The sequence below is a fragment of the Dermochelys coriacea genome, chromosome 8 (genome assembly GCF_009764565.3).
Source record: "Dermochelys coriacea isolate rDerCor1 chromosome 8, rDerCor1.pri.v4, whole genome shotgun sequence".
In the NCBI taxonomy this organism is placed as follows: domain Eukaryota; kingdom Metazoa; phylum Chordata; order Testudines; family Dermochelyidae; genus Dermochelys; species Dermochelys coriacea.
The window spans coordinates 81,456,490-81,469,562 of record NC_050075.1 but is presented as its reverse complement, the minus strand read 5'-3'; the positions used below and the strand labels follow the sequence as shown (position 1 = coordinate 81,469,562).

The 13,073-nt window shown below is 37.5% G+C and overlaps 1 protein-coding gene across 36 annotated transcripts in view; it reads left to right on the top strand.

Annotated features, from left to right (window-relative positions):
* Positions 1 to 13,073, top strand: part of ADGRL2 (adhesion G protein-coupled receptor L2) — a 480,081-nt gene that overhangs the window by 374,822 nt on the left and 92,186 nt on the right. For all 36 annotated transcript variants that reach the window (XM_038412994.2, XM_043490399.1, XM_043490406.1 and 33 more), the window contains one exon: positions 9,221 to 9,434. In XM_038412994.2, the coding sequence (XP_038268922.1) occupies positions 9,221 to 9,434 (214 nt within the window). The remainder of the gene's footprint in view (positions 1 to 9,220; positions 9,435 to 13,073) is intronic.

Below are 13,073 nucleotides of genomic sequence, written 5' to 3'. Positions count from 1 at the left end.
CATGAGGGATAAGCTCCAAGAGACTAATTGATAGACACCCTCTGGCTGATTTGATTTGAGAAGCTTTAAAGATACTATGTGTTTAGGTGCTAAAGTAGAAAAGTAGGGCGCCCTGCTTCAGCAGGCAAAAGATTGAGTGCCTCGACGTAAAGAAAAAGAAAGGAGACACTTATCACCTGAGAACAGGCACTAAACTGGCAAAAGAAAGGGAGTGTCCTGGATAGATGAATGGCTTCAGACTGGGATCATTCTAAACCTGGAGGACAAAGTTCTGCCCTCAGATGCTTGCAAGTCCCATTGAAATAAATGTTGGATATACATGCATCTGAGCATAAAATTTGGCCCTACGTGAGGATTGAATACTTCATATGCCTATTTACAGTGTGATTCTGAGTGTTTCACCTTTAGGTCACGTGATTCCTATGTACCACAAATTGGCAGTGATCACAAATTGCCAGTGTCAAGTGCCTGGTTTGGTGGCTTTTGTTGAATTAATTGATGGGTTCAATCAAATTCCATTGCAGCCGCATTCAAGTGCAAAAAATCTCCACGACAGTGTGGTGTTAATTAGCACCCTCGTGGCAATTGCAGCAGGGAGGTGAAGGATTAAATAAATGATCATGAAGATCAGTCTGTCTGTTTATCCATAGTAGTGAGCCCTTCAGAATATGGTTGTACTTATTCTGGATGATTAGAGGACTTCAGTTTACGGTGCTGTCAATCTAGCACTCTTTTCTCTTGCTGTTTTAAAAAAAGAAAAAATTACGCTATGGAAAGCCAGTTTTTTGGCCTTCTTGAATAAGGGGAGAGATCTGCCTAGGAGAATTTAAATGAGGTATCCACCCTAGTTAACCCTATGCAGAAGGGACTGACACAGTTACAGTAAAGAAATGGGTTCCACTGCCCAGCCAATTCCTGGTGCAGAAATCTGGTAGGCCTCAAAAATCATGTTTTGCATAATAGAGCTTCATAGGATTGTTTTTGAGAATGACAGGGGGAAAAGATCATGAAATGAAGATTATAATATACTTCAGTGAAGTAGAAGCCAGAATTCAGTATTCTGTTGGAGGCTTCTGTACTATATGTTTATGTATATACAAAATATACTATATGATTATTCAAAATTGCCAACTGTTGTAATTATGTTGCTTACAGCAAACCTTGAAATATACTAAAATTTGACAAATGTTTTCCAAATTTTAAATGACTTCTAGACTTAATCTTAAAATAATTAAATTTTTAAGTCCTTTAATCTGAGGGGTTTGTGGAGAAAAGCTGTCATTAATAACTTAATGTTTGTAAAGTGCTTTGAATACGAAAATTGCTAGTAAGTGCACATCATTATTTTCAAAGAGACAAGGCTTCCAGATTTGGTATAGAGGGATTGTACAATAAAATAAGGGGTCAGATAACTTGTTCAGTCCTTACTAATTGTCTGATGCAGCACTCTTGTACACATGTCAGAAGCCCTTACTTATTAGAGTAATTCATTCAAGTAGAACTATTGCTTGAATGACAGAGTAAAGTATGTGGGTACGGGTTTGAAAGATCAGGTGGTATATTGGGATTTTTAACCTTTTCATTAAAGTTCAAATAATAAATAGGCCTTTGCTGTCATGTATTTTTTTCAAAATTATGCAATAGATCATTTTTAACAATCAGGTAAAAACGATTAAAAATTGAAACAGGATACTTTACATTTAGTTGGACTATTAAAATGGATTTTCAGCAGTGAATAATCCATTCTTTCTAGATGCTCTTTTAGATACATTCCTTTGTTCCATCTCTGATGTGAAAACATTACTCTCTATATGAAGATGATGGCAGGACAACCAATTTTAAAAAGGGGTCATTTTCTGCATATTTTTATCGGGTTGGAACAGCTGGCTGTTGTCTACAGTGGCGTTGATTCATACTGTTTACATTTTATCTAGTGGATTTCAGTGAAATGAGAGCTGAGTACTGTGAACTCCAGACCTCTGAGTAGTATCAGAAGCTCTTATTGTGCCTATGTAATCTTTTAATAGACATGCTTGCCAGAACGATTTTTTCCTTAGAAGCTAGAATTAGATAGCACACTTGTCATTTAAATTGCCATTATCTTTGTGGTATTTGCTACTGCCAAGCATGATCTGTTGACCAGTATTGGATAATTTAGAAGTTGTTTAACAAAATAGCATGCTTGTCTGTATAAAATATACAGTGCCATGTGTGCAAAAAAAGGGGGGGGGGGGTTGGAGGAGCAGAGAGACTACCCATCGTGGTGGTAGTAGATCGATCCTGTGAGGAATTCCTGGATTTTGAGGGGTTTATGCATGACTTTACAAATGCTTTGTTGAGCCCATGATATGAATTCCCATAATTTTTGTAAACTGCCCCTCTGCCCCTCTTCTCTCTTCGTCTCTCTTTCTCACACCTACACACATAACACATTCTCTTCAGAAGTAGGGAGAAGGATTCTAAACATAATTGTTCATACTTATCTGCCTTTTTATACAGTGCAGAATTACAACATTCTATCTCGTTTTATTAGATAATAAAAGAACCTTTTCATCGAGCTTTGCATTTGTTTAACAAGTATTATTGAAATTCTGCTCAACATGCATCACTGTGTCTTGTCTAGAACTTGAGTCGTATTTCATGATTTGATAAAATAAAAGACTGTGAGAGAGACAACTGTAAACATTCTGCTTGAAAAGATGTGCTCTTTCTGAAAGACCAAATAACACAAAAAGTGACATTTCATTGTTGACAGATACATATATGTGCCTGGTTAGTTTTGTTTCATGTGACTGCACTCTTTCGCTGAGAATAATTTTGTATTTCAAGGAAGATTTACTGGTGATTTAAGTTTTACTAAGGTTCCTTGATTCTAACAGCAAATAGTACTCGTAGTAGCCAGTAAGATTACTCTTTTTTGTTTTTTCTTTGCATGGGGAAAAATTCCAAGGTAACTATTTTTAAAAATCTTTGTATATTAAACTTGTTGCATTCTGTTAATATTGGCAACTGAAAAGGATTGTATGCTAGTGGGCACAAAACTGTATTATTAACTTCTGTTTGTGGTTTATTAATTTAGATAATCTTTTTAAAGACAAAATATTTCTTTAATTGAATTAAGTAGCTTGACAACAGGATGGTAAATGATGCAGAACATGACATTTTGTAAACTTCTGTAAAATGGCTTTTAGCATCGTGTGGATCACACTATGTCTACTTAGTAAAGCAGAGCATACAAATTAGATTTCTGGCATGTGTACTTCAGTTTGTAATTAAATAGGAATAAATAGTGGGGAAAGTTTCTTTACAAACTTATTCTATGGACTCAATGATAGTTATGGCACAAAGAAATGCATGCTGCCATTAAAAATCCCCATTAACTTACTTTTAGCTTTACTTGAAACTGTAAACATGATCTTAGAAGAGCAGATTTATTTTATTATTTCAGATATAATGAATACACTCAACTGAACTTTGAGCAAGTAAAACGTGCAACAGTCATATGTTTGCCATGAAAATGATTTATAAGTTGAGTGTTCAGCATGACAGAAACCTTGTGCTTTTTCTCATTAAGTATTTTTCTCCTTTCCATTTTAGGAAAGAAATCTGATTAACATATATACATGCAAATGAGTCAGAGGTAGCATATGCTTCAGTTGGTAATAGGCTGTTACTTGTGTTAATGTTTAGATTGTGCTTGCAGTCACACCCCCAGTACTGTATAGGTCCTTGACAAGAGCTTAGTGGTTTGAGCATTGGCCTGCTTAAACCCAGGGTTGTGAGTTCAATCTTTGAGGGGGCCATTTAGGGTTCTGGGCCAAAAATTGGGGATTGGCCCTGCTTTGAGCAGGGGTTGGACTAGATAATCTCCTGAGGTCCCTTCCAACTCTGATATTCTATGAATCAGCTAGCACTGTGCTTCCTTAGACAGCATGAACAATGTCATCCATGACAGGGTTAGCCTTGAAGCAATTAGCAAAAACAACAAGGAAAGCTGATTTTTGTTTTGTTTTGATTTGCAGTCTAACAAAATAGTTTGCGCATGGTACTGTAAAGCTGTTTCATCCAGGCAGCAGATTGAATGAAAATTGATTAGTAAAGCAGGGTGATCAAAACATTAATGGCAAGAAGTGCACCTGAGATATAAAGTTGCTAGTGACAATAGTAATTATTGACAGAGTAGCAAGCATACTTGTAAAATGCTTTGAAATGATGCAAAACACTGGTCTTTCAAATTTCCATCTTGTATCAGTTTATCAGGAGTTATCTGCTGAATGTGAATGTATTTCAGTCCTAAGTCACTGCACCTGTTGCCAAGAGGTATTTATTCCAATCATTCACCAAAAGCACAGAGCGTTATTGCTTGACATTTTATAGCACTGGAAAAAAAGCTGTCTTTTCAAAATCATTTATTCAGAGAGGAGAAAATGGAGCAAAATAGTTCATTTTACCTTAAGCACTGCTATTTGGCAGTGTTCACATTTGCACGGAACAAAGCTGCAATATTGATTTTTCACTCACAACGCCTCCCACTAGTTCTTTCTTCAATTGTCAGGGTTGCAAGATGAATTGAATTACACTTTGCTTCTTGAAATGCTTATTTTTTCTTTGTTGATAGAAAAAGATTATAAATGAAGCTTAGAATAAAGATCACATCAGCTTTGTCACAGGATTTTTAATTTTTTTGTTTACTGCTTTCTTTATGGCGATTGTGTTGTAAAAATTCCATAGAGGGACCTCCCTGTCTAACACACTGCTTTACTGCCTTCTGTCTCTGCAAAGTAGCATCCTACAATATAATCTGAGTGTCCTCTGCTACCCAATGAGTGACCTGTCTATTATTTTGAAATGTCAGCCCCAATATAGAGCAATGCATGTAGGGAAGGGGGAGATGAAATCTAGGTCAATGTACAATTGATGAAACTTAAATCAATTGCCACTTCCCTTAGATATAAGATTTGCAGTTAGCTAACGTGAGTACAAGGTTTGCAGGATTCAGTATATTTCCTGTTGCAAATATAAATGAGGGTAACGATCTGTATTCATCATAGATAATGTAGCATGGTTTTCAGTACCATCCCTGTAACGATAGAAGTGTCTGACCTGATGCTGCAAACACGGAGTGACTTACTGTGCTCAGTCAGCCACACTGTCAGCTACTTTAACCTCCCTCAGAAGCACCCTGGACCCTTCTAACACTCCTCTGCAAACTGCCAGGAGGCCACAGGAAAAAGCCGGCAGCAGAGGCAGAATTAAGTAACTCCCTACTTTGTGCTGGATGACTTCATTCTTCAGAATCACAGAATGCATCGGCAGCATTATTGCTAGTCCTGGCATGGCTGGGGCCGTGGTGGTTAGTTTGGAGGAGCTGTTATAGGCATCTGTGGGGATCCTATTCCTCTGCCCATTTTGCACCCTTATTGGACACAGAATGGGGTAATGGTCAGATTCTGTATCTTCTCTGCAGTAATTTGTTACAGATATATACAGGCCATAATCACAAGCTAAAGTGTATATACTTTGGATCAAAATATGTTGACTGTAATTGAATTACACTTGTGTATCAGAGAGGAGAACATGCATGACCTTCTGGCTTTATCTTGGCCCATTGTGACTAGAATTAGCAATGATCTAATATTAGTGTTTGATGCTATGCATCATACATTCTGTCAAACCTAGGGGCATGAGTTTTGGATGATATGAAAGTTTAATTTGGAGTTTCTTTGTTTTAAAGTGTACCGTTCTTTCTTCTGTTTTTAATAAATATTAAAATGTATGAGTGTAAACTGATTACAGATTGACATGATTAAAAGAAACAAGTCTTTTGGAGATCTTACAGCTCATCATCTCAATACAAAGGGAGTTTTAATCCACAGATTACTAACACAGTAGGCATGGTGCCTCTCTAGTCCATATAAAATACTACTGCCAAGATCACTTTCTCGCCCGTCAATTTGACCATCTTCCTTTTTTTAAAGATTTAAAGAAATCTTTCCACTGGCTTCTCCTTCTCCACCTCATCATATTCAAGATTATTGTCCTTTCCTTCAAAGCTCTACATAATTCTGCCCATCTGCACTTATTTGGCCTTGTCCTTTTTATCACCTCTTGTTTCTTCTGCTCCTCCAGTTACTCCACTATCCTCCAATTCGCCCCCAGTCATCTCTGTGCTTTCTTCCATTTTACACAGAACACTCTTCCACAAAGATCCACAAAGCCCTTTTTCTGCGTTTGATTCCCTTCTATAGACATACTTCTGGTACCATGATTATAAGAAACCAGTGTGTACATGACTTGAGAATATTCTCCTTCATACCCCCATCCAAATGCATCAAAATGGCACATGCTACACCACCTGCTCTTTGTTTGTCTTCATTTTAATTTTAGCTATGTATTATTATTACAATGTATTTATTATAAACTTTGTGGTGCAGAAACTGGGCATTCTTTGTGTCTGGTTGGAAAACACATAACACAATGTGAGAGCTCGTGTAAATAAATAATAATTATGCTGATCATATTAATACAATATACCAGTGGTGGCCAAAGCACGGCTCTTTTATAGTGGAAGTGTGGCTCTCAGAGCCCCTTATGCTTCTGCCCCCCCCCACCTACCTGACTTGGAGGGTCAGTAAGTTTGGTCACCCTGGTAATATGCCATGTTTAAAATAGACTATACCAAATGGTTCACATGCTGTGTTGCATGTATGTAATAAAAATCTTTCTGAACACATAATGACTGTATGTGTGTAATAATGACTGTATGTGTATATTATTCCAAATGTTTTGCTTATGTAAGGGAGAGAAATGTTTGTTTTTAAATGTATAGAGTACCAAAGATGGGTAAATATTGAAATACCTAACCCTTTAGTGTATGCCAGAAATCTTTATGGAATCATAACTATAACAGTGCTAGAGTGTGTTACTAGTTTTACAAGAATGCTGGGGGGGGGGAAATCTGTGGTGTTGTTGAAAAGTATCTACTGTTTTTAAAGAAGTTGTTGTTTAGTATTATCACATCATCTAACATATCACACAATTTAATATGATGACGGGTTCCAATTTTGTGTCAGGGAGACAAAGCAATCTGGTCTATGTCAAATTTTGTATGTATAGCACAGTGGTTCTCAAACTTTTATACTGATGACCCCTTTCACATAGCATGACTCTGAGTGCAACCCCCCTTATACATTAAAAACACTTTTTAATATATTTAACCATTATAAATGCTGGAGGCAAAGTGGGTTTGGGGAGGAGGCTGACAGCTTGTGACCCCCCATGTAATAAGTTGAGGGGTTCTGATCCCCAGTTCGAGAACCCCTGGTATAGCAGAATATAGCTACTTTATGCTAGCACTCTACATTGACTACATAAAGAACTGATGTAAAGGACAAAAGGTTTCCCATTGAATTAGCTAGTCCTAGGTTTTGGTGCCCAGATAATTGCATGTTACTTCAAAACTCTCAATAGAATGATTTGCTTTAAGGAATTCTCTCAGACAGAAGATCATTTCAGATTTTTTTTTTTTTTGTAAAAACAAGAATTTCCCCAAATTAATGTAGGATTTTTTGGGGTGGAAAGAGGGTGAATTTTCCTGATTGGATGTAGGAACTTTTCAGCACACTTCTGCAGAAATTATTTACATACTCACTCATAGTGCTCTTACTCAAGTAATGTGCTATTAGTTTATGCAAAATGGCATAGATAGGTACGCTAAAATGTCATGGGGCCACCTTTGGGACATGGAACATCCCTGGGAAAGGAACTGAGATTGAGGCAATGCTTTTTCCTCACATTGTTTAACTGTGACTCTCATCATCTCTGCCTGCTCCCCACTCTTACAGACTGCTTGTCAGGCTGGGATCTGAGTAGCTAGATAGGGGGCAAAGTAGCTGCCTGGCAAGGTACTAATCATAAGGCCCTCTTGCCATCCCAAACACCATTATCCCCAGGGAACCCACACCTGAGGCCACACCTCCGTCCTGTCACCAGATGGACACCCACTGCTCCAGTCAGGCACACCCCTCACCACAGTGACAGTGGTTCCCCTCCCACCCCCCCAAACATCTTGGGTCGGAGCCAGAGGTCAGAAGCCGAATGCCCAAGCCCAGGATGAGCCAGAGACATGGTCGGGAAGCAGAGCCAGGGGTCAGAGCCAAGGGTGTCCAGGATGGATAAAGGCAGGAGAAGGCATGGGCTGGAAGCAAGCAGGAGTAGGCACAAGAGCAGGCTGGGCCGGAGCAGGCATGGGAGCAGGAATCAGGATCAAGCACAGTTGCAGTGTGAGATGTGTTGTGCTGGCTGCTGCTGGGTTAAGTAGTAGTTTAGCTCCATCTGTTCACCAATCAGTACATGCAGTCAATCAGCCTCAGCTATGCCCCTGTGTTGATAGTAGACTGACCTCGCTGCAGCTGGCTCCCTGACGCTGGCACTCCACCCAACCAGTTGGCTTTGCCACTACACACTCAGCTGCACCAAGCACTTCCCCTTCTTGGAACTCCCACCGAATTAACTTCTTCATCTATTCCAAGGGTTCTCAAAATGGGTGTCGGGACCCCTCAAGGTGTCGTGAAGTTATTACATGGAGGGTCGTGAGCTGCCAGCCTCCATCCTAAGATCCTGCCTCTGAAAACTCAGCAACTATGTGAATTGGTTGTGAGAAGAATTCTCCCGTGTTGTTTAGCTTAGTTTTCTGTAAATGTGCAATAAAAAAGCAGCATTGATTTATAAACATTGATTTATACTGTAAAAACAGTAGCTTTTTGGTGCAAAGGGCTGAAAACTTAACTTTGTAACATTTTTTTAACATTTTTTTAAATTAAAGCTCAGAATGTGTAGAATCCAGAAGAAACCACCAGATGTTTCTGAAATCCTGAAAACATTTCTTCACGTTGTAATTTTCTCTTATGCCTGGCAATACCTCATTACTGTATTTATCTTGCACACTGCCCGTAAAAGGCAGACCCTGGACCAATTCAATATGAATTTAGATCTTTGGAAAGCATTCAGATATTTTTGCAATTAGGCTAATATGATTACAATTCCAAAAGCTATTTTCTGTGAACGTGATAAAAAATATTTGTAATGGCTTGTGTTACTTTCCTCTCCTGGAGCATGGGACAGAAAGTGTAACATCCATGCATATGCCAGAAAGTGTTTTCCTTTTGTCAGTTTCTTCTCATTGTTTTAATTTGATTCCTTTTTTATTTTTTTTTTAAAGGTTTCAGTCGAGCAGCATTACCATTTGGTTTAGTTAGGAGGGAACTGTCTTGTGAGGGCTACTCTATTGACCTTCGGTGTCCAGGAAGTGATGTCATTATGATAGAGAGTGCTAATTATGGACGGACAGATGACAAGATTTGTGATGCTGACCCTTTCCAGATGGAAAACACAGAATGCTTCCTCCCAGATGCCTACAAAATTATGACACAAAGGTAAAAATGCATTTACTGTTTTCCAAAAGTGTACCACACGATTAATTTACTCATTGTATATGTACTGATTTCCATTTTCTCTTATGGAAAAATTATTCAAATATCCTTATCATTTTTATCTGGTAATATTACAAAGAAATTGAAGCTAGCTACCAGCAAATTGTTGAGTTCCTTTTATAGTCTCTGATAAAAGTGAGAAAGCAGGCAGGTGATTGCAAGGAGAATGAAACATTTCACTTCTTTGAAGTGTCACTGTATCCTCGTCTTTCAGGAGGTCAAACTGTACTCAAAAAGTATTCAAATGGCTGCTGCATGTTTAAGCAGTTTCTAAATGCTATCAATACAATCAATAACTGATCCTCTGCTCACCTATAAAACATATCAAACTAAAAAAATTGTACAGTCAGGTCAGTTCTTTGGAAAGGGTGTAGGCATTGTCCTCTTAGAGGACAAAACTGCTTTCTGACTGTCTTGCTCAGCAGTTATTACTATCACTCCAGCGTTCAGCAAGTCGCCCTGTTAGTTTCAGGGTATGAGACGTAGCACCAATAAAAGGGACTTACTGTACAAAAGCTTCACAGAAATTGCATCTGCACTGAAGATTTACAGAAATTCTCCTGCCATGGCCTAATTCTTGTGTAGATCAGCCAGTGCTAACAATTGTGGAAGTGGTAGTGTATATTGTTCATGGGCATGTTTATCATCCTGTCATCAGAGACTGGATAGAGACCTTCTGAAAAAACTCCCTTGTAAGTGCTCTGCATTTGCTCTGCAATCATCTGCATATGATTAGCTTTGCCCGTTTTTGTTATAAAATGCAAAAAATAATGTCTTTTCAAATAGTCTCATTTTAACAGACAAATGAGTGGGAATTAGTCAAGATTGATGATTTTCCCCACTTCAAAAAACCCCCACCCCTCATTATTCTCAGGGGGGGTTAAAAAGGTGGAGAGAAACAGTAAATCTCTGAGATTTATGAAGTCAATTGAATAGTATTTCTTTTATGCTTTTTTCATTAATTATATTTTCTTATACTATAAAAAGGCATGTTTTCTGTAAGTAAAGCCTAAAAGCAATAATTGTGCCTCCAGTCTACTATGATGCTCTTTATCTTCCCTTCTATACCAGTACACATTCACCAATTTATTTTGTATTTCAGTACCTAGCCTATTATGAAGTTTTTCCACAGTTTTATTTCCATTCTTTTCAACCATTTTGATGTTACTAACTATAACAACAGCCTTCATAGACATAGAATTAGGGTAGAAATCTCGATCTTAAATTTTAAATGCTAGAAGGGTATTAAGGAATTTGAGATTATGTTTCAACTGATGGATTTTGTATTTGCGGTCAGTAGTAGAAGGACTCTATAGCTAATCCTGGCCAAGTTAATGGAAAGGTTCCAGAACTTCTCTGAATCAGTTTGGATTGTCTTTTTGTGGTTCTAGTTCATTGTTGTTAAATAGATCAAGCCAGATTTCCACTGAGACCGCAGCAACAGTGTCATCAGCCTGAGCGTCATCTGTCAAATCCCTTCAAAACCACTTTCAGTTGCTTTGTAAGTGTAGTGCTTCTCTGTAGAGTTCCTTGTTGTGTAAAACAATTGTTGTGTTTTGATCAAAGTCTTCTTTATGTTCAGCACATGTTTCAGGATTGTGGCAGTTGGATGCAAATATAAACAAGCAATCTTCCTAAGAGTTTCACCAGGGTGTCAATGGGAAGCTACGACGTTAGTTTTTCCATCAGTACGCATGAAGCTTATGGTGGTTGCAGAAGTATTTTTGAATTTTCATGATCTGCAGAACTGGGCTAGGTGTTACTTTATATCTCAACTGGAAAAAATCGTGTGCTGCATATGTCAGAGGTTTAGATTGTTTTCATCTGAGAAGTTTTAATCTTTTTCAGTTTTTTTAAAATTCTCTTTGTGTTATCTAAGCAAATGGCCAAGACCATGTGTCACACTTTTCTCTAGTTTCTTGGCAGAAATTTCTAGAATTTTTGAATTTAATGTTTTATGGTTTTCTTTTTCAGACAGAGACTCAATGACATTTAGTAGGAATGCACTTTCCCTCTGTCTTCCAATATTTTCTTAACATTGCTCAATTTGTTCTATATAAAAAGAAGGTTGCAACTTTCTTATCAAGTATTTAAAGTCTTTATCTTTCATTTGTTTATATACCATAACCAGTGATTGATCTTAGTTATTTTGGGGGATGAATTGATGCTGGTCCTGAATAAAATGTATTTTGAAGAGGTGTTTATGTCCTGAAACAGGCACTTGTTTTTATTGCAGCTGTATTTCAATAACAACAATGGTATAGAGGATCATCAGTCTCATCAGTGTACTGCTCTCTCAGTAGAAAAAAGCTTAATTCATTTGTACATTTGCTCATGAAGAAAGCATTTTTGGTGCTTTTTGAGATGAATACTAATCCTTTCCATCTCACTACTTAAGAGCTCCTGACAATGTTTTTTTTTTACTTCAGAAGAATGATCTGTTTCCAGTATTACTTCATTCTATTTAGTTACTTATTGCTGCCTTCAATTTTTTGGCAAGTCATATAAATTCATAGAGTGATGTTTGGTAATTACTAAATGCTAGCCATGTGTTTGCAGTATTGCTCAGCAGCTTTAGTATTTACTACAAATCTAAGAAACACCCTAGTGAAAAGATTAAAAAATAAGATGATCTAACCAGTTTAGTAGAGAACTGTGATATCAGAAGCCATGTCCACTTTCCAGAAGCTTGTAGATTCTGGCAAACCAAATCTCTCTTAAAATTTATGGATCCACCATCTCCTTCAGCATCCAATGTTAGTTGATACTACCCACTGGACATGGTCATCTCTTTCCACTTACTTATTTCTTTTCTTCTCTACGTTTCTTGGTAGTTCTTAACTTTCTTATTTTTTTCCTAATAGGCCTATCTTAGAACATTGATGTTCCTCATCACTTTGCTTTTAACTTCAAGTATTTTTTATTCACTGATTAAAATTCGATCCCAGTGACTATAGTATAAAATCTTTCATATATATGTTATGGTAGAACCTCAGAGTTACGAATATCTTGGGAACGGAGGTTGTTGGTGATTCTGAAATGTTTGTAACCCTGAACAAAATACCAGGTTTCAGAGTAGCAGCCGTGTTAGTCTGTATTCGCAAAAAAGAAAAGGAGTACTTGTGGCACCTTAGAGACTAACAAATTTATTTGAGCATAAGCTTTTGTGCATCCAGTGAAGTGAGCTGTAGCTCACGAAAGCTTATGCTCAAATAAATTTGTTAGTCTCTAAGGTGCCACAAGTACTCCTTTTCTTTTTTTTCCTGAACAAAATGTTATGGTTATTCATTCAAAAGTTTACAACTGAACATTGGCTTCATACGGCTTTGAAATTTTACTATGAAAAAGAAAAATGCTATTTTTGGCCATCTTAATTTAGATGAAACAAGCACAGAAACAGTTTCCTTATCTTGTCAATTTTTTAAAAACTTTCTCTTTATTTTTTTAGTAGTTTACATTTAACACAATATTTGCTCTGTGTGTGTGTGTGGTCTCTGCTGCGGCCTGAGTGCGTACTTATGGTTCCAAATGAGGTTTGTGGTTGACCAGTCAGTTCAGTATGTTCATGTAAATAGAAATTCA